Below are 21,298 nucleotides of genomic sequence, written 5' to 3' on the forward strand. Positions count from 1 at the left end.
CCAATTTTCTCTAGTACTCTGATATTTCCAGTTTGCTTCCACAACCCTCATTACCTCCCCTAAAGTATGCCACTCTGATTTTTAAAAAAATGTATGAATCAAAACTGTACATTCACAAAGAGAGGAAACTATAAAAATAATTTTTAATGAATCAAAGCTCATTTTTAAAAGGTTATAGAGTGTTCTGTTTCAGTTTTACCGTTATGAGAACTAGAAAATAAGTGTGTAGAAAAGCTGGGTGGCTGGGCTTGGTAGTAAAATTCTTGGAAGTTTGAGAAGGACCCAAAGCAAAATCAGCATCCTAGCTGAGAAGCAGAACACCATGAATGCAGGGATCAACTCCTAAAAGAAAATAGCGTCTTTCCCTTACGTTTATTTTTTCTTGATTATGAAAGTATATATATACACTGCAGGAATTTTGGAAAGCTAGAGAACTACTACAGAAATAATTAACAATAATTAAAATCCCATTATCCTGGAGTCCACTATTAAAGTGTTGACAAGTTTTCTTCCCCTTCCTTTTTCTATATAAATGCTTATGTATGAACCATAATCAATAGAGCCTCGTATCTCCCCTGCAACACACACGTTTTGCTTAGTGTTTTTCCATGTTCTGCCCCATACCACTAAACTGTCTCAGACAGTGGCTGGGACGACTTGGAATGAACGGCATGTTACTCTACAACTTTACACTCATTGAACTAGTTCTTGTTATGGGGCATAAACTGGTATCCCTGGCCCCCTCCTTTGTTTTTTATAATTGTAAATAAAGCTTCAGTAAGCAAACAGCCCTTAAACTGCCCCTGCAAGCATGCAATACTGGCATTAAGTCCACTGCTCAACTGGCTTATTCCTGTGGATTGGAAGGTCCATCCAGAAATCAACAGGAATGGAGACACAGAAGAATGGGAGAAACACAAAATGAGCCTCATTTAGGTCTCTTTCTTTTACATTTATGAAAATTTCAAACATACAGAAAAATGGAAAGGAAAGGATATCATCATTAAACCTAAGAAAAAGAACAATCCTTCTTGGGTATCAGCTAATACTGAGTCATATCCTAATTTCTCTAGTTGTCCAAAACACATCTTTTATAGCTGGTTTGCACAAATCAGGACTCCATGAAGGCCTACATCCTGTACTTGGTTGTTCTTAAGGTTCTTAATCTATTATGTCTTCCATTCCTTTACTCCTGACACTACCTTTGTTGAAGAGACTACATAGTTGTCCTCGCACTGTTTCTTAAAGTACAGAAATATCACCAAAAAAATTACATAAAAATTAGGCAAAAATTTTACCTCTACAAGTAAATTATAAGCAGGCTGTTCTTAATTCACCAAAAATTAACACCCTGCTTTTCATTTGGGATTTAAAGATTCTTTTTTTTTACATTTCAGAGACAAGGTATTGCTATGTTGCCCAGGCTGGCTTCCAGGGCTCAAGTGATCTTCCCACTTCAGCCTCCCATGTAGCTGGGATCACAGATGTGTGGTGGCACCCAGCTGGCTTGTATTTATTTATTTATTTATTTTTTGAGACAGGAGTCTCACTCTGTTGCGTAGGCTGGAGTGCAGTGGCGCCATCTCAGCTCACTGCAACCTCTGCCTCCCGGATTCAAGCGATTCTCCCGCCTCAGCTTCCCAAGTAGCTGGGATTACAGGTGTCCACCACACCTGCCTACTTTTTGTATTTTTAGTAGAGATGGGGTTTCACCATGTTGGCCAAGTTGGTCTCGAACTCCTGACCTCAAGTGACCGGCACGCCTCAGCCTCCCAAAGGCCTGGGATTACAGGCGTGAGCCACCATGCGAGGCCTGGCATGTATTTTTAATAGTGTCTTTTGCACTACACCTGACCATATGTCAAAACGGTATGGTTGGAAACTATATGGCAAATTTAAAACTTGGTCTGTTATGTGTCTACCTCTGGATGGAGGACAAATGTACAGTTTAATGAGCTCTACATATTGTTTACAACATGCATCCCAAAAGCCATTCTGAGGGTGAAGCTGAGTCAACGGTGGAATGGAAAATGTCTTATGACCCTGTGTCTGGCCCTCCCCATGGAATTCTGTATATTTGTCTGGGACTAGCTTAGTTTTGCAAAGTAGTTACAAATACAGGGGCACACTTACTTTCCTCCTCTTGCAGACTGGTGTTCAATGAGCCATGAGAGTTAGATGTGAACTGTAGGTGGCCCCCAAATCTGTCAGAAGCATCCTTCAGACTTCCCCAACCTCCCTGCCCAGTTCCCACTGGCAAGCAGGCACTAAGGATGGAGGGAGAGTACTTCAGAACCCCCCTTTAAAGCACAGAACAGGCCGGGCGCGGTGGCTCAAGCCTGCAATCCCAGCACTTTGGGAGGCCGAGACGGGCGGATCATGAGGTCAGGAGATCGAGACCATCCTGGCTAACACGATGAAACCCCATCTCTACTAAAAATTACAAAAAACTAGCCGGGCGAGGTGGCGGGTGCCTGTAGTCCCAGCTACTCGGGAGGCTGAGGCAGGAGAATGGCTTGAACCCGGGAGGCGGAGCTTGCAGTGAGCCGAGATCTGGCCACTGCACTCCAGCCTGGGTGACAGAGCAAGACTCCGTCTCAAAAAAAAAAAAAAAAAAAAAAAAAGCACAGAACAAAGCCATCGTCGTGGAAGCTGCCCCAAAAGTAATCTACATTTTGTGTGATTTTGTTTTTCTAAGAGCCAAGAAAATTTTGAAAAACAGTAAAAATAAAGGGGCACTCTATGTTGCCAGTTACTGAAACATACTACAAAGCTAATTTCTTTACATAAGTCCAGAAACAGACATATGTATACATCAAATTAGCATACAGAAGTCCCCGCTTATCCTCAGGGGACAGGTTCCAAGAACCCCAATGGGTGCATGAAACTTCAGATAGTACTGAATCCTATATATACTGTATTAGTCCTATACACACACACCTATGCTAAAGTTTAATTTATAAATTAAGTATAGTAAGATTAACAATAACTAATAATGAAATAGAACCATTATAACAATACACTATAATAAAAGCTTCATGAATGTGGTCTCTCTCTCTCTGAACACCTTATTGTACTACACTCACTTATTTTGGGATTGCTGGTAAGAGAAACCCCAGAAAGTGAAACCCCTGATAAGAGAGGACGACTGTCTCCTAAAGGTGGTGCTTTATATTCAAGAGTGGTGAGGCATCTTTGGATCCTTATCTTCTATTAAAAAAACAAACAAACAAATAAAAAAACACTTCATATGGACTAAATTGAATAAAAATGGATTAAAATGGAGAGAAAAATTTAAAATACTTTTAGGACGCGAGGATGAGAAAGTCTTCTTAACGTAAACACATAATAAAGTTTAAAAAGTGAAAAACTGAGAGCAAATTTGTTGGTTTTCTTTTGTGCAAATGCTCTCAATAAAGAAAGGACACTATCCCACTAAAAAGTTGGGCAAAGAAAATGCAAGATACCTCACAAAATACAAAGAAACAACAAATACAAAAATGTTCTACACCTTGGTGCCGAGGCAACACAAGGGAGAGAGGTATCGTTTCTCAATGAAGAGGAGCGCAAGCACTGGACAGCCCAGGCAGGAGGCAGGCAGACTCCTCTCTACCTCCTACTCAAAAATGAACTCAAGGTGGAGCAAAGACTTCAACGTAAGAGTGACAATCATACCATTCATAAAAGAAAACCAGGAATAAATCTTCACGACCTTGGATTAGGCAATTTCTTAGTATATCACCAAAAGCACAAGTGATAAAAGAAAAATAAAATGATTTCATAAAAAATTAGAAAGTTTTATGCTTCAAAGGATACCATTACAAAATAATGAACTGTGAAAATGGAAAGTGAAAGAGAAAATATTTGCAAATCACAGGTCTGATAAAGCACTTGCATCTAGAACATATTTTAAAAACTCTTACGACTCAGTTAATAAAAAGACAAATAGCCCAATTAAAAAATGAGTGAAAGCTCTGAATATATATTTATCCAAAGAAGATACATGAATGGCCAATAAGCACATGAAAAGATGGTGAACCTTATCAGCCATTAGGGAAATGCAAGTTAAGACCACAGTGAGATACCACTTCACACCCACCACATGGCTATAATAAAAAGCCAAATGCTAACCAATAGCAACAGGGTGGCCAGGACGTGGATAACTTGGAATCCTCATACACTGGTGTGGGATGTAGAAGTCTGGCAATTCCTCAAAAGGTCAAACATAAAATTACCATATGACCTCTGCAATTCCTATTTTAGGTATACAACCAAAAGGACTGAAAATGCACGTTCACACAAAAACTGTAAAAAATGTTCACAACAGCCTTTTACAAATAGCCAAAAAAATGGATACAATTCAAATGCCCATCAAGTGATGAAGGGAAAAACAAACATAGTATATATCCAAAATGGAATATTATTCAACCATAAAAAGGGAAGTAACTACACATACTACAATGAGAACTTTGAAAACATGCTTCGTCAAGCCAGTCACAAAAGACCACATATTGTGTGATTCAATTTCTAGGAAATGCCCAGAATAGATACAGCCATGGGGGTAGACAGCCTATTAAAGGTTGGCTGGAGATGGGGGTTCAGGGGAAATGGGGAATAACTGCTAATGGTACTGGGTTTCCTTTTGGAGTGGAGAAAATGTTTCAGAATTGACTGTGGTGATGGTTACACAATACACTACCACTGAACTGCACACTTTAAAGCAAGGACTATATGGTACATGAATTATATCTTAAAAAGCTGTTTTAAAAAAGTTCTTACTAATCATTAAAGAAATAGAAATAAAACAATGAGGCATTTTTAATCTATCAATATGGCCAAGATTTTAAAACTGCTAATTGGTATTGATGAAGATATAAAGAAATGGCAATTCTCAAGTACTCTGGAAATCCAGTATAATTTTGGAAAGCAACATGTATCAAAAAGAAAAATATGCATTTCTTTTGACAGTAATTCCACTTCTCATTATTTATTATTAAGGAAGTAAATGGACAAGTATGTTAAAATATGTGTGCAAAGATAATGCATCACATTCTGATTCAGTATTAAAAACTGGAAAAAATTATAAATGCCTATTAAAGGTGGACTAATTAAACTTCCTATGGCTACAGACCTATAATGAAATAAGAGGCAGCCATGAAAAATAAGGCAGACCTCAAATAACCCCTGTCAAAGCCATGTGGAGCAGGGGAATGGGCCAACCAAGCCCTGCCTGAATTCGTGGGAGAGAACATCCAATGACTGTTATTTAAGGCAACAAGTTAGTAACAACAATAAGGTAGACCTTTATGCTTTAACAAAAAGCTTTTTAAGTGACTACTATTTTTATATCAAAAAGCATTCCATTCTGGGGGAAAATTCCTGAGAAAACAAAATTAGAAGAATCAGTAAGAAAATGATGAGGAATATAAAAAATTAAATTATAAAAGTATTGGAATGTAATTAAGGTGAGTGGCTTTGTTATGCAAAGACAGTAAAGGCTTTAGTCACAGAACATAAAGCAGTGTTCCTTACTATTACCAGCAACAATTCTTTTTATTTTTGGAGAGAGGGTCTCACCGTTACCCAGGCTGAAGTAAAGCAGTGCAATCACGGCTCACACAGCCTCACCCTCCTGGGCTCAAGCGATCCTCTCACCTCAGCCTCCTGAGTAGCTGAGATCACAGAAGTGTGTATCACAACGCCCAGCTAAGTTTTAAAAGTTTTTGTAGAGACAGAGTCTTGCCATGTTGTTCGAGCTGGTCTTGAACTCCTGGGCAGAAGCAATTCTCTCGCCTTGGCCTCCCAAACTGCTGGCATTATAGCTATGAGCCATTGTGCCCAGCCTTCCAGTAAAAATTCTCAAAATACAGATCCTCCCATTTTCCCCTAAGAGACAAGGCTGCCTTTTTTTTTTTTTTTAAATTTAGACTTTTCCCAATTTTTCTAAAACTAACATATATGTACCTTTACAATGAGAATAAAGACATTTAAGAAGACAGGAGTGGTGGTACACCTGTAGTCCCAGCTACTCAGGAGGCGAAGGTGGGAGAACTGCTGGAGACCAGGAGATCAAGGCTATAGTGTCCCATGATTGTGCCTGTGAATTGCCACTGTACCCCAGCCTGGGCAACAAAGCAAGACCCTGTTGCTAAAAAAAGACAAAAACAAAACCAAAACCATTGAGAAAAGAGAGAAAAAAGAACAGAAGCTCCAGGGGCGATTCCAACGCAGGAGAAGACTGTATGTACCACTAAATAGGTGTGAGAGGCTAGATTACATAAAGACTGGCATTGTTTCTACGACTAAAACCACTAGGAACAAGTGTAAAGGCCATTGATGAACCAGGAAAAATTAAATCTGAAAAACACGAGACAAAACAAATCATGATGGAGCTATTATTTCTTCTTCTCCCAGTCCATCTTTATTCCTCACTCTGTGCCAGGCTCTGTGTTCAGGGTCCGAGGTACAGCAGCTCATTGAAGACACACAACTCCCCAAGGGAGGAGTGCTCTGGGAACTAGCCACACATGACAGGTGAAGTAACTGAGGCCCCAAGGAAAGGGCCTTTCCTGGGTGATGAGCCAGCCACTTAGCAGCAGAGCCGCAATCCTGCAGCTCTCTGTGTTCCTCCTCCACAGAGGGCTGACCACCTTGCTTTATAAAGTGTTCTAAGATAATGTGACAGGAAAAGTGGTGAAGAACAGGACAGAAGCAACTCAAATAAATGCCTATGTCTCTAAACATAAGCACTTCAAATCTTACTCGTGAGAGAAATGCTCATCAAAATAAGATGACATCATTTTCTCCTATTAAAGGGTAAGGTGGGCTGGGTACAGTGGCTCACGCCTGGAATCTCAGCACTTTAGGAGACTGAGGTGGGCAGATCACCTGAGGTCAGCAGTTTGAGACCAGCCTAACTAACATGGTGAAACCCCATTTCTACCAAAAATACAAAAAATTAGCTGGGTGCAGTGGCACGCGCCTGTAATCCCAGCTACTCAGGAGGCTGAGGCAAAAGAATAGCTAGAACCCAGGAAGCAGAGGTGTCAGTGAGCAGAGATTGCGCCACTGCACTCCAGCTTGCGCAACAAGTGCAACACTCTGTCTAAAAAAACCAAAAGGACAGGGTGACAGTCCCTAGCCTTGGGAAGATGGTGTGATGCTGGTAACTGGGTACATGGCTTTTGTTGGAAGGCACTATAATGCTATCTGTCAAAAGCCTTAAAATATATGCAATGTATGTTTCTGGAGCAAGGATCATTTCACATGCAATTTGTAATGTGGAAGGAGGAGGTGAGTATGGTGTGAGAGCCATACTAGTTTAAACCTTAGTCTCCCCTTCCTGTTATTATTTTGAGCCACTGAGTAACGGCAGGTAAACACAAAGCTCACTGAGCCCACTCACCCCACTTATCATCTACACTCGGTTTAGCCACAGGCTCTTTGCATATGTTGCGTATTACGTAATTGGCAGCCTCAACCACTGTGTATACTCCACTGTCAAACTACCTGTTTTTTCCTTCCCCGAGATGGAGTCTCGCTCTGTCCCCCAGGCTGGAGTGCAGTGGCGCAATCTCGGCTCAGTGCAGGCTCCGCCTCCCGGGTTCACACCCTTCTCCTGCCTCAGACTCCCGAGTAGCTGGGACTACAGGCGCCCACCACCTCAACCAGCTAATTTTTTGTATTTTTAGTACAGACGCGGTTTCACCATGTTAGCCAGGACGGTCTCGATCTCCTGACCTCGTGATCCACCCGCCTCCGCCTCCGCCTCCCAAAGTGCTAGGATTACAGGTGTGAGCCACTGCGCCCAGCCGTCAAACTACCTTTAAAAACAAACTCTTTACATTTACTCTGGTATTCCTTAAATTTTTTTTATTATTTTTATTTTTTTTGTGATGGGAGTCTCGCTCTGTCGCCCAGGCTGGAGTGCAATGGCATGATCTCGGCTCACTGCAACCTCTGCCTCTGTGATTCAAGCAATTCTCCTGTCTCACCCTCCCAAGGAGCTGGGCTTACAGACGTGTGCCACCACACCTGACTACTTTTTGTATTTTTAGTAGAGATGGGGCTTCACCGTGTTAACCAGACTGGTCTCGAACTCCTGACTTCAAGTGATCTGCCCGCCTCGGCCTCCCAAAGTGCTAGGATTACAGGAGTGAGCCACAACGCCCAGCCTATTCCTTAATTTTTACTAGGATTGTTATTGCTACATAGGTTTTGGGTAATTTAGCCCCAATGCCATTTTTCCTATAGTGCCTGTATTCTATGCTAAGAACATAACAGATATGTGCATACAGAATGTGGATAATAACATTTATCCTCACATTCCTCACAGAAAAATAAGTCATTTTTTACTGTGTGTCCAAGAGTAGGTTATCATGTCTTCAAAGGACCCTGTGTTCCAAACAGCGAGAGACTGACGAAGAAAGAACAAGGAAGGACAGTGTCGCCCCTCTGTGCCACCACTGTCCCAGATCCACACCGGGCTGGGATTCCTGCTGCTCATGCCTAACCTTCCACATCCCAACAGGGTCCAAACCCATGCTCCTTGGATGCTCCCCCACCCACCTGGAAACCCGTCTCCTCCACAACCTCCACCTAGAATCAGAAAACGACACCAAAGCGAACATCAGGCAGAACGAAGGCTGGCTCTGCAATAACCGCTTGCTCAGGTTCCCTCATAAGGACCTACAACAGTTGGGTATGCAAAGCTGTGGCGCCATAAAACAAAGAAAATGTTCATTAAATGTACACAGCTGCCAACCTGGGAAGAAGTGATAATCACCTCTGAGGTGATAAACTGGGAAGAAACACAACGTAGCTATTTTCATAGACAAAACGTTTGTTGTGTTTTCTTTTTGCTTTGTGTTTATTGATTTTTTAAAAAACAAGATTATCTTAAAATTTAAGATCTAAATTCAGGCCGGGCACGGTGGCTCACGCTTATAATTCCAGCACTTTGGGAGGCTGAGGTGGGTGGATCACGAGGTCAGGAGTTCGAGACCAGCCTGGCCAACACGGTGAAACCTTGTCTCCATTAAAAATCCAAAAATTAGCCAGGTGCAGTGGCGGGTGCCTGTAATCCCAACTACTCAGAAGGCTGAGGCAGAAGAATAGCTTGAACCTGGGAGGCGGAGGTTGCAGTGAGCCAAGACAGCGCCACTGCAGTCTAGCCTGGGTGACAGAGAGAGACTCTGTCTCAACAACAACAACAACGACGAAACGAAACAAAACATCTAAATTCAATAGGGGAATAATCCAGAAGGATTTATAAGTAATCTTAAAGCTGTGATTTAAAGTAGAAAGCAAATGGCCAACGGAAGCAGGAGAGCCCGAGCCCAAGGCCAAGGCTCAGTGTAAGAAATGTGGCCAAGCGTGGCGGATCTGCCACTCCCTCCCCACTCTCTCTCTGGACCCACAGCCACAGCCTTCGGAACCCAGCAGTCTACCTAGAAGGTGTGGGAGTTAGTTGTTACAGCACAAAGAAACCCTATAAAGTGGCCGGGAGAGGTGGCTCACACCTGTGATGCTAGCACTTTGGGAGGCCCAGGTGGGTGGCTCTCCTGAGCTCAGGAGTTTGAGACCAGCCTCAGCAACACAGCAAAACCTGTCTCTACCAAAAAATACAAAAAATTTGCTGTGTGTGGTGGCACATGCCTGTGGTCCAAGCTACTCGGGAGGCTGAGGTGGGAGGATCGCTTGAGCCTGGGAGGAAGAGGTTGCAGTGAGCTGAGACTACACCACTGCACTCCAGCTGGGGTGACAGTGAGACCTCATCTCAAAAAAAATACCCGACCAACCAAAGAAACAACAAAAAAGACAACCTGCAAGGTAGAAGGCACTGGACCTATTCCTATGGTCAAAGGGACAGGTGGACCAGACTAGGAGCCGAATGACCAAGTTCAACAGAATTACCAATTTACTAAAAACATAAAGTTTTTAGAATACTCTTCTTCAATACTGTTGATATATATATATTCTTCAAGAATACTTATGACATTGATAGGTTCTAAGGATTAGAGGAAAAAAGGAACACAAAAATTTACACAATAATTTTTTGATAACTTGGCAAATTAGTTACTGGACAGACTGTCTTTTTGGTGACCTGAACCTCAGGGCCATCTCCAAAGGTTGTGGAAAAGGTAAAAGGAAGTTAGGGTGATTTGGACTGTGTAGAGACTGATGTAGTTCACACCACTCCAGAGGAAGTGAAGTATTATATTCGCATTACTGCTAGCTACGACTCACCTCACCCAGACCCATGACCTGTGCTGTTTACTGAGTTGTTGCTTCTTGCAGGACTATTGCGGTGTATTTACTTGATTCTTCTAGAAGTCACTTCATTTCTCAGAAATCCCTACTGTCCTTATTATACACTTCCAGCAGGCAGGCAGAGGCTGCAATGCTGGTTGTTAGTAAGTACGCAGTACATCTTGTGTAGACAAAAAACAAAACAAAAAAACCTTCTGGGTGAGCCTCCACTTTACATGAGTATCTCTGAGATGATTTATGCTTACACCTAGGAGGTTTTGCTGAAGAAAGGGTTATGCTAATCAGACTCTAGAAAAGATACTGCTGGTTAATGGGAAACCTATACTGGGAAGAAAGTTAAACGACCTTGACTGAGCACCTGTAATATGTGGAGCTGCCCCTGATACCAAAGGACTGGCTACTTTTTCTCAATTTCTAGTTTCTTGTTATTTGCAACACATCACATATCATTATTTTGTGCTTAAATTATGTTTCCCAGCTGATTCTTACTGCCAAAACCAATGGGGATAAGTGTGAACGGAACATTTATACTTAGTGGCATTTGAAGGCCCTGCATACATGTTTTCTCAGTGATCTTCAAGACACAGATGGAGGCAATACATGTAAACTCTTAAGAATACACACACACTTAAATCACTAATAATTACGGACAAGGGCTTACTTCCAAACCTTCCCCACGTTTTCCAATTCAGTTAGTGAAACACAATTCATAATCATGGTGTAATTTTTCTATAGACACTGTTATGGTGAAGAGATGACAAGACTATTCACCTGCTGTCTCCACAGAACTCTATATGGACTCTCTTTAGTCCTAGGCTAGAGGGAGGTATTAGACAAGCAGTGATTTTACAATTTCTACTTGTGCAGTGAAAGGAGCTTGTGTATAATGTTAGGGAACACAGGCATCCGTGCAAGGAAACCAAAATTGAGAGGAGCTCATCAAAGATGACAACAAAGAGAGAGACCCCGGCGTTCACGAAGCTTAACCCTGTGCAGTCAGTTTAAGTCTTGCTCCCTCAATGAACACAATCTAGACACGGGACAGAAAACTATGAAAATCTGACAAACAAGGTTGGGGAGTGAAGGAAGATTAGTGAAGTCTTCTGAAGTACTAACGTGGACATGAAGACCAACAAAGTAAGTCCACTCTACAGTGGGACAGCTGGTCACGACGCCAATGGCTCACGGTGTCAGTGGACAGTGGCTTTCATGGTCTTTATTCCAGATCAGAATCACAGGAGCAGCTCATGTAAAACCACGAGTTCCAGCAAAACACCAAGAACCGCAAGCCCATGTGTTCAGGAATTATCTGAGTTATATCACAGGGAATTAGGTGGTATTAATTGGGAAACTGAGAAAGAATAAAGCTGAAGTTTCACAAGAGTGACTACCAAACACAGATTCTGCACCTTTGTCCTAAGAGATTGTGAATCGGGAGGACTGGGTGAGGCCCAGGAATTGGGAGTCACTCAGATGCAGGTTGGGCCATGGACAGGTGCTGAGACACAGCAATGGAATGAACCCCTGGACACAGGGGGGCCTGGAGGGCATCCCAGCACATGGCTTGCCACTCAGGAGCTACCAGTGTCACTGCCGCAGCTGTGATATTCTGGCAGGACACAGAAGACCCCTCTCCCATCCTCCTGTCTACACAGTCTTCCAGCCACACCGCCCTTCCGTTCAGAGATGTAGATCAGCAGCTGCTGTGGGCCCCGTCCACAACCTCAACTCCAAAATTCTGACACTCCATCACAACAAATAGTAATATCACTCTCATGAGCAATTTTAAATAAGCAGCACTCCTGACGAATCTCCTGCATCTCAACTTTAAGAATGGTGAAGTTAAAACAAAATAAAAAAAAAGGACGATGAAGTTTCCATAATGCAGCTCTTTAAAAAAAAAAAAATTCACATTAGAAATAACTCTTGCAGGAGACCACGTGAGAGAACCTGAAGATGAGGCCCCTCTGGTCACTGAATGTTCTCAGTCCAAGGCGTGTCCCACTTCTACACGGCGTTTTGTGAAAAATGTCAGAAAGCCCAATCCAAAGCTTAAGCAAGACGTCATGAAGAATCAGGTGGGTTCCGCTTCCAGAAGGACCGCCCTTGAACTTCTCCTCCTCACTCAACTGAAGTGGCTTCAACTTCCTGCATCACAACCTACCCTGTAAGCCGATGGCCCACCTTCCCTCCAAGGCCTCCTGAACTGGTTCCTGCTCAGCTCCCAACTTCCACTCACGCCGTGCTCCCTTCCCTCATGGGGGCCTTTCTGGACTTCTACCAGTTCTTACACAAGCCAGTGCTCTCCCAGTACCATGGGGTCTCTATGGCTTCTCAACTTTCCATTCTTGCCTTTAAATCTCCTTCTTCAATGCGGCCTTCTCTGATGGCTCCATCTAAAGAGGTCCCTGTGTCAATCTGAACCGCTGAGTGCTACTCAGCAGTTTGTAATGATATGTTTTCCGTGGCCACTACACCCTCCATTTCATGAAAGTGGAGTGAGCTCTGGGCACTCCCAGTTGCCTTCTGGGGAGCCAACTCCAGCACCTGAGCCCACAAAAGGCTTTCAACACATGTGACAAATTAACTGAATGATCATATCCTTCCCTTCCTCAATGCTACCCAGTGATGTTGAACTCCTATAGAAATTAGGAGGGGAGAGGAACAAGAGCTCCCTGGCCCAAGACCACGTGGCTGAATCACTCCAGGAAAGAGCTGCAGAGGGCACCAGGTGACTGGGCACTGGAGTCCCGACTGGGATTGTTTGGGACACCAAATTTAGTTGGGTACCCCTCAAAGCATGACAATAAATGCAAATATGTTCGACACCTCATAATTTTTATTTTTTCACTAAATAGATCTAGATTTCTTTGTGTTTACCCTCAGTGTGCAAAAGTCTGTGGGTTTTGAGGCCAGATATAATTTTGAAAATTCAAAAAGACTACAACATGCATCTGAGGAACTGCAGACAAACTGTAAGCACGGGCTGGTGAAGCATTCCTGGCAGGCTCAGGGCTACAAAAACATGACCTCAGAACATAAGTGAGGAGTTTTACGCTTTGCAAACAGGAAGCTACATAGCTTTGAATAACCCAAACCCCTCAGAGTCTCAACTTGCTCAGTTGTAAAATGGGACCTGGAATGATGTCTCTCAAGAGGCTATTGCAGGAATAGGGTAAAAATTACCTAGAAAGATGTCGGGGAGACCATGTGTGCTGGTACCCCACTTTCCCACCAGTCCCCTCTAGTTCCTACCACTATTTGGAGCACTGAAGGCTGTTCCTGGGTCAGGCTGCCTCACAAAGGCACATGTGGGCACAGCCCCATCTGATCTGTGCCCTCCAGGGTCAGTGGTGTCAGTTTACCCCCAAGAGGCATCTATGGATCTGTCTCAAAGTCCACAGGGGTTCTTGTGAGACAGTGGCCACCAGGCAAGCAATCCAGTTTCCATGGATGAAAATGCTTTCTCAGTTTACCCTGAGAAGACCAGAGAGAGAGGCAGAAACAAAAGAGAGGGAGAGAGAAAGACAGGGCGTGGGGAGAGTAGGGGAGAGGGAGGGATGAAAGAAGGGAAAGGCAGGGCGGAGGGGAGAAAGAGAGACAGGCAGAGATGAAGAGAAGTGGTTCTACTTCTGTCAGATGTCTCGAAGACAGGCAAAAGGATGAGATGCTGTTGCTACTGCTTCTCCTAACCTCTCTCCAGAGCAGGAGTTTTTAACTGGGGGAGACTATGCCCTGGGGAACATATGTCGGTGCCTAGAGCCATTTTTGATTGTCATGACTTAGGGGAGAAGGTCATAAGCACCCAATGCGTAGGGACAGGGATGCTGCCCAACATCCTCTGGGGCACAACCGGTTCACAGTAGAGAACTGCCATCAGTGCAGAGGCAGAGGGGGGCCTGCCCCGGGCCAAAGGGCTCCAGCCCTCCTGCAGGTGAAGGGAATGAGTAGCCTCTTTGCGTTCCCGGCCGAACCTGCCCTTGACAAGCATATCATATCTGCCAAGTTCAGCCCTCTGGAGCAGTAGTGGAGGCAGCAGAGGGGCCCAGAGCACAGATTCTGTCGCTAAGTTGTAGATAAAGGAGAGGGGACAGGGAAGTAGGGCTGGAGAATATTTTAAAAGAGAAAAGCGAGGAAAATGTTAGGTCAGGGTTTCCCTGACTGTAAAACACAGGAAGTCTTGCAAAAAGCAAATGCTTTCACTATGAAGCCAAATGTGCTCCTGGTTACTGAGCAGGCATAATCGATGACAGCCAACCCCACAGTCCACACTGCTGTCCTTTCAGTGAAGACTGGAAAAGGAAGCGCAGGAGAGAACAGGATTTGTGTGGAGACAGAGCCCAGCATTATGCAGGTCAGTACTGTTCCCTGAACTTGAGGGGCTGACCTAGGGTCCTCTGTGCTCTGTTTCGGATTCTGGACCTGTACTATCAGGAACAGGGCAATCCTGGTAACAAAAAGTTACTAGAAAGAAAGAAGCATATCAAGGAAAGTTACAAGGGGATTGTCAGAAGAAATAAAGAAGTCCTAAGAACTTTAGGTTGTTTTCATAGTTTTGAGAGCAAGTTTTGTTACTTATTTTCTTGCTCTGTCACCCAGGCTAGAGTGCAGTGATGCGATCTCGGCTCACTACAACCTCCGCCTCCCGGGTTCAAGCAATTCTCCCACCTCAGCCTCCTGAGTAACTGGGATTACAGGTGTCCGCCACCACACCCAGCTAATTTTTGTATTTTTAGTAGAGACGGGGTTTCATCATCTTGGCCAGCCTGGTCTCGAACTCCTGACCTCGTGATCCACCCACCTCAGCTTCCCAAAGTGCTGGGATTACAGGTGTGAGCCACCATGCCCGGCCTCAACCACCTTTTTAAGTGGAGGTACCATACAGCAGGGAGCCAGCACCTGACAGGACACCCCATTATTCCCATTTCCTGATTTTATCAAACAAGAAGAGAAAGAGATCTGGCTCTCTCTGCTTCCCAATAGTCTCAAAACTTCTAAGCACTGTAAGCAATGTTAATTACTTAGTTTTGAGGAACGACCAAGGTTATATAAGATACATCAGAGGAAGCTGGATGAGGTGAAGGATACACAGGAATTCTCTGTACTATCTTTACAACAAATACTTCAAAATAAAAAGTATAAAAACCTGAAAGACAAAAAGCAACTTTTTCTGAACATAATCCTCTCACTTTCTTGTGATCTTTCCAAATCACTGTGGCAGCTGGGAAGGCCAGGCTCCCAGCAACAAGCACACAGGGTAGAGACGGCTGCTTGTGGTCTTCACCCATCACCCATCACCAAGGGCACACTAGACATGCAGCAGCTGGGGTGAGCAAGAGAGGCTGGACAAAAGAATGCACTACCCCTCAGTGTTTTGAAATAAAAGAGATTCTATTATTTTGTGGCACAAAAGCAGATAGTTTCCCATTAATATCTTGATTCATCAGGTTGAGAAGTGATAAGGATAGTTCCTATTTCATAGATTTCCCACCTATAAAATCCCTTCAAACCTCAGGGAGGATGAAGACACGTGGAATCATCTATCGTGTTGGACATAATACACAAGTCATCAACAGAGTATTGTCCTTGGAAGATAAATGTCCTTCATCTGACAGTAATACAAATCAATGGGCTTCTACTGATACCATCAAGCCACTAACAAACAGGAAGTGTAAAAAAAAGCCAGTCTCTCTGGTTCTCATGATTCTGGAGAGAAAGGTAAAGCGATTCGTGTACATGGATTTTCTCCATCAACAAAAGGAGCCTGGGAGGAGCGGCTGAATCATCCTCACCTATCTCTCCTGTTGCTAGCTCATCACAGAAAATGTTAAAACTCATTTAGAGAGCTACTCATGAGAAATCTGGGTTCTCTTCCTATCACCTACTGACACACTTTTAGTTACAGATTTTCACTGTGAGCATGATAAAAATCCATAGACCACGGCACCCACCGGAGAGCCACAGCACTGAGAGCCAAGGGTAACTTACCATATTTGGCACGTTGGTGACTGAAGTATTCTTGATGTCTGTAGGGAAGGTGGGTAAACTGTTGACCATGCTCTGTTTGCTGGCTAACTGCGGGTTCACTCCAGTGGCTCCCATTGGCTGCCCTCCAGCTTGACTAAAGGGCTGTCCAAACGGACTTGTGTTCCCAGTTATTCCCATCTGAAACAAAAAGAGGTAACATCAGCTGTGGTGATACAGTCACATATAAAAGGAAGGGCCTGGGAAATGCTCACATGGTTTTCTATGAAATACTCATTGCAATGATAAATTCAAGGTTCATTTTCAGGTTCACACGCTCCAAGCAGAAGGCTCATGAAGCTGCTCCTAGCAGCCACTCTCTCCTCACCCTAAACCCCATCCCAGAAGAAGCCTAGCTGTTTCCCCCCACCCTCAGCCACTCTCCTCACTTAACCCCTCCTGCCCCAACAACGGCACCAACACCTGAAGAAAGTCATTTGGAAAACAAAACTTTCCAAAGTTGATACCCAAGGGGAATTCTTTCAGTTTAATCCTTAATTACTCTATAAGTATCTAGTTTCTGTTAGGTTCCCCATCAGACTGGAACTAAGTTTCCATTAGTTCAAAACAGGGAGTGGAAATCTTGCAATGAAATGATACAACACCTGGGATCTTCTTTAACATACACTTGACCCATGAGCAACATGGGTCTGAACTGTGTGGGTCTACATATATGGACATAGCTTTCAAGCTCTCCTGCTCCCCTTCAACCTCCTCAGCCTCTGCCACCCAAGAGATCAAGACCAGCCCCTCCTCATCCTCTTCAGCCTACTCAATGTGAAGACCACGAGGATGAAGACCGTGGCGAAGACCCACTTTCACTTGGTGAATGGTACATATTTTCTTTTCCTTAATGGCTTTTTCTTTCTTTCTTTTTTTAATCGAGACAGCGTCTCGCTCTGTCGCCTGTCGCCTAGGCTGGAATGGAGCGGTCTCGGTTCACTGCCAACCTCTGCTGCCTGGGTTCAAGCGAGTCTCTTGCCTCAGCCTCCTGAATAGCTGGGACTACAGGAACAACACGCCACCACGTCTGGCTATTTTTGTATTTTTAGTAGAGACGCGGTTTCGTCATGTTGGCCAGGCTGTTCTCAAACTCCTGACCTCGGGTGATCTGCCCACCTTGGCCTCCCAAAGTGCTCGGATTACAGGCATGAGCCACTGCGCCCAGCCCCTTACAATTTTCCTAATAACATTTTCTTTTCTCTAGCTTACTTCACTGTAAAAATACAGTATATAAGACTTAAAACATGAAATTTGTGTTAAGCAACTGTGTATGCTATTGATAAGGCTTCCGATCAACAGCAGGGGATTAGTAGTAGTTAAGCTTTTATGCAGTCAAAAGGTTATAAGCAGATTTTCGACTGGCAGGGTCAGCACCCTTAACCCGAGTTGCTCAAGGGTCACCTCTAATTCACTGGGCAAGAGGAGGTGGTAGGAAAAGGGCACAGATGGAGAGAGCCTGGTAAGGTACTGATCATCATTAACCAAGCAGTAGGCGATGGGTACACAGAGGTTACAGTATCCTACCACTGTACGTGTGTAAAATTTATTTATTTATTTGTTTTTGAGAGTGTCTCACTCTGTCACCCAGGCTGGAGTGCAGCGGCATGATCTTGGCTCACTGAAACCTCCACCTCCCAGGTTCAAGCAATTCTCCTGCCTCAGCCTCCTGAGTAGCTGGGATTATGGGCTCGTGCCACCACACCTAGCTAATTTTTGTCTTTTTAGTAGAGACAAGGTTTCATCATGTTGGCCAGGTTGGTCTCGAACTCCTGACCTCAGGTGATGTGCCCACCTCAGCCTCCCAACATACTGGGATTACAGGTGTAAGCCACTGCACCCGGCCTAAAATTTTCCATAACGAAGTTTTTTATAAAATTAAAGTGAACTGAAATCAAATATATAGTAGATAAAGGCAGGATAGGGAAAGAGGAACCCTCAGCAATGTTTCCGTGAGGGCCTGCAACCAACTGGGATTCCTTCCATCAACAGACGTGGGCCAAGTTCCCTGATGACCCCCAGTTCCAGCCTCCACAGGTCAATTCAGGAATTGCCATGGCAATACCCCAGTACCTACCTTTCTCCCTGTGGAGGAACAAAGGCTAATTAAGAAACCAGATGCTTGGGCTGCCTGTCTTTGTTTTTTCTCAAAGCTCTAATATTCCACCTTCTGTCTATTGTGTTTTCTGCATTTCTGGTGTAGTGGTCAGTTTGATGGACTGGGAAAGGTCCCCACATACGGAAAACCTCCCAGGGGTGAGTTTCCAGTCAAGAAATCATTGCTTAGTTCTCTCCCTCAGCCTCACCTGGTGACTGCCACGCCAGCATGTCCACTCTGGGTAACTTACATTCCTTATATGGACTTCAATCTCCTCGCCTGTAAGATGAGTGTCTTCAACAAGATGGATCGCGTTATTTCTTTCAGCTCTAAAAGTCTAGGCTATAAACAAATCAACACTCAACACAACTGGCCCTTTCTGCTGAAATGCTCGTACAAAAACACAAATAAAAACTAAAGGAGTAAAACCAGAAAGTTCTAGCTCTATGCATTTCATACACAGGTGATTTACTTCCACATGTAGTCCTCCTAGGTGACATTTCTCACCTTTTTGAAAGCAATCACACTCTAGTCACCACTGGGTGCTCTACTTAAGTGAACTGAGACGCTAATTCTTCACCAAATCCACAAACCAGACTCACTTTCGAGTTCAAGTGACTTAATCAAGGCAAGATGGTAGCTCAATAAATATTAAGCACATTTCTGATTTGCAAGAAGCTTCCTTCAACTGTCATCTGAAACTTAATTGAAGCAGGAATTTATATTTTCAGAAACTACTACACTAAATTAATTCCATGGGACAATTACTACTCTCAGAATTTGTCTTATTATGTATAACAAAACTGCTGAAACATTGTTCTCAGAAGCTTAGAATTTGAATACAAGAACACGAACAACAACAAAAAATACAGTGTTTTTTTTTTTTCCAGTTCCTAAATTTCTCACTTTGGACAAAATATGACAGAACACATATACTCATCTTCCCTCAATCAATTCATCCTCAAAGTCAACTGGTATTCACCAAGTGCCTGCTATGAGCCAAGCCCAGTTCTGAGGTTGTGTAGACGCATTTCCCACTTGTCATAGAGCTCCCACCTTGTGTCCACCAATTTGACAAACAACAACAACAAAATCAACGTCTTTTGGAAGTTTCTAATTAATTAGGCCCAGCATTGACAAACCAAAGTGGGTGACAGCTGATGGGGTGGGGAAGGGGACAGGTAACCATCTTCTTTCCACACCAAATGCCTAGGTACCCTGGCTCCAGAGAAGAGGGGACAGTACCAAAAGGCCAGCGCACTCTGAAAGGTGTTCCATGGACCTCAAACTTCACCTGACTTGCTTCACAAAGTTTATTTTCAAAACTTCCCAGATATTTTGACAATTTTCCTAAGATAGCCCTGCCAGGGTGAGTATGAGGTGTATGTGTGTGATCAGGTGGGTAATACTTGCCTGGCCTGGGGCCCTTTTCTAATTGGTCAGTGTTGTTTATCTTGTGTGTGTGTGTGTTTTTTTGTTTTTGAGACACAAGTCTCGTTCTGTTGCCTAGGTTGGAGCGCAATGGCATGATTTCAGCTCACTGCAACCTCCGCCTCCCAGATTCAAGCAATTCTCGTGTCTCAGCCTCCTAAGTAGTTGGGTTTACAGGCAGGCGCCACCATACCCAGCAAATTTTTGTATGTTTTAGTAGAGATAGGGTTTTGCCATGTTGACCACACTGGCCTCGAACTCCTGGCCTCAAGTGATCCATGCACCTCAAGCCTCCTCAAGTGTTGGGATTACAGGCATAAGCCACCACCCCCGGCCATAACTGGTCAATTTCAAAGGGCAACCCAGTATTTGGAAGCGCTCTGACAGATTTCATCAGCAAACGTGTCTGTACCTTTTCTTCTTGGCCATCAGATAAGACAGCCAAGGAAATAGTCTCACCAAGTTTTTACCTTGATTCTCACAAGGTAAAGAACGGTATGTAAGGAACGTCCAGCCCAAAGGGATCTACATAATTCTCAAAAATAGGGGGAAAAATCCCGTCCTTAGCCTATGATAAAAACAAACAAAACCCAGGTTATATGCAGGAGGTTAGGATTCAAATCTCTGGCACCAGGGCCAGCCCCAGCCTCTCCTTCTCAGAGCAAGTTACTAACCAGGCTAAAGAGGTCAGCTCTCCCACAGGGTATGACTGCTCATTGCCCAGGCAAGGCTACCTCCTGGTGCCAAACCATCTCCTGGCAGAACTCAAGAGCCATGAACTGGTCCTAGGCTGCAGTTATGAATAAAAACCATTTGCTTCTAGAGATTCTAGATTTCTGAATTCCTAGTCTATATCTATTCTCCATTAATCAAACTGAGCGCTGTGGTCCCCAAGCCTAGGCTAACATATACTTTTTAGGACCAATGCCCAAAATGAAATACTAACATCAAGATGTCTAACTCTAATTAATGAAAATCTACATTTCTTTAAATGTCCCAACAGGTACTTGATAATAATCTGGTAGGTCAGGTGCTCATACCTGTAATTCCAGCACTTTGAGAGGCTCAGGCGGGCGGATCATTTGAGGTCAGCAGTTCGAGACCAGTCTGTTCAACATGGTGAAACCCCATCTCTACTAAAAACACAAAAATTAGCTAGGCACGGTGGTACATGCCTGTAATCCCAGGATGAGAGAGAATAAACTGCTTGAACCCAGGAGGCAGAAAATGCAGTGAGTCGAGATCTTGCCAATGCACTCCAGCCTGGATGACAGCAGGAGACTTTGTCTCAAAACAAAAAAAATTTTTTTTTTTTTTTTGTAAAGTTGGCTTTATTTTCAACGAGTTCATCAGGATTTGGTTTAATGCTGCTAGAGAACCTCTATATAATCTTTTAAAAAGTTTTTTCATTTTTAATTTTGGGAGGTACATAGTAGGTATATATATTTATGGGTTACATGAGATTTTCTTACA

At 43.7% G+C, this 21,298-nt stretch overlaps 1 protein-coding gene across 1 annotated transcript in view; it reads right to left on the minus strand.

Annotated features, from left to right (window-relative positions):
- CREBBP (CREB binding protein) overlaps positions 1-21,298 on the minus strand; it is a 156,745-nt gene that overhangs the window by 72,790 nt on the left and 62,657 nt on the right. Inside the window, exon 3 of the mRNA XM_037989910.2 lies at positions 16,261-16,437. Coding sequence (XP_037845838.1) covers positions 16,261-16,437 — 177 coding nt within the window. The remainder of the gene's footprint in view (positions 1-16,260; positions 16,438-21,298) is intronic.

Source organism: Chlorocebus sabaeus, chromosome 5 (genome assembly GCF_047675955.1).
Source record: "Chlorocebus sabaeus isolate Y175 chromosome 5, mChlSab1.0.hap1, whole genome shotgun sequence".
NCBI lineage: Eukaryota > Metazoa > Chordata > Mammalia > Primates > Cercopithecidae > Chlorocebus > Chlorocebus sabaeus.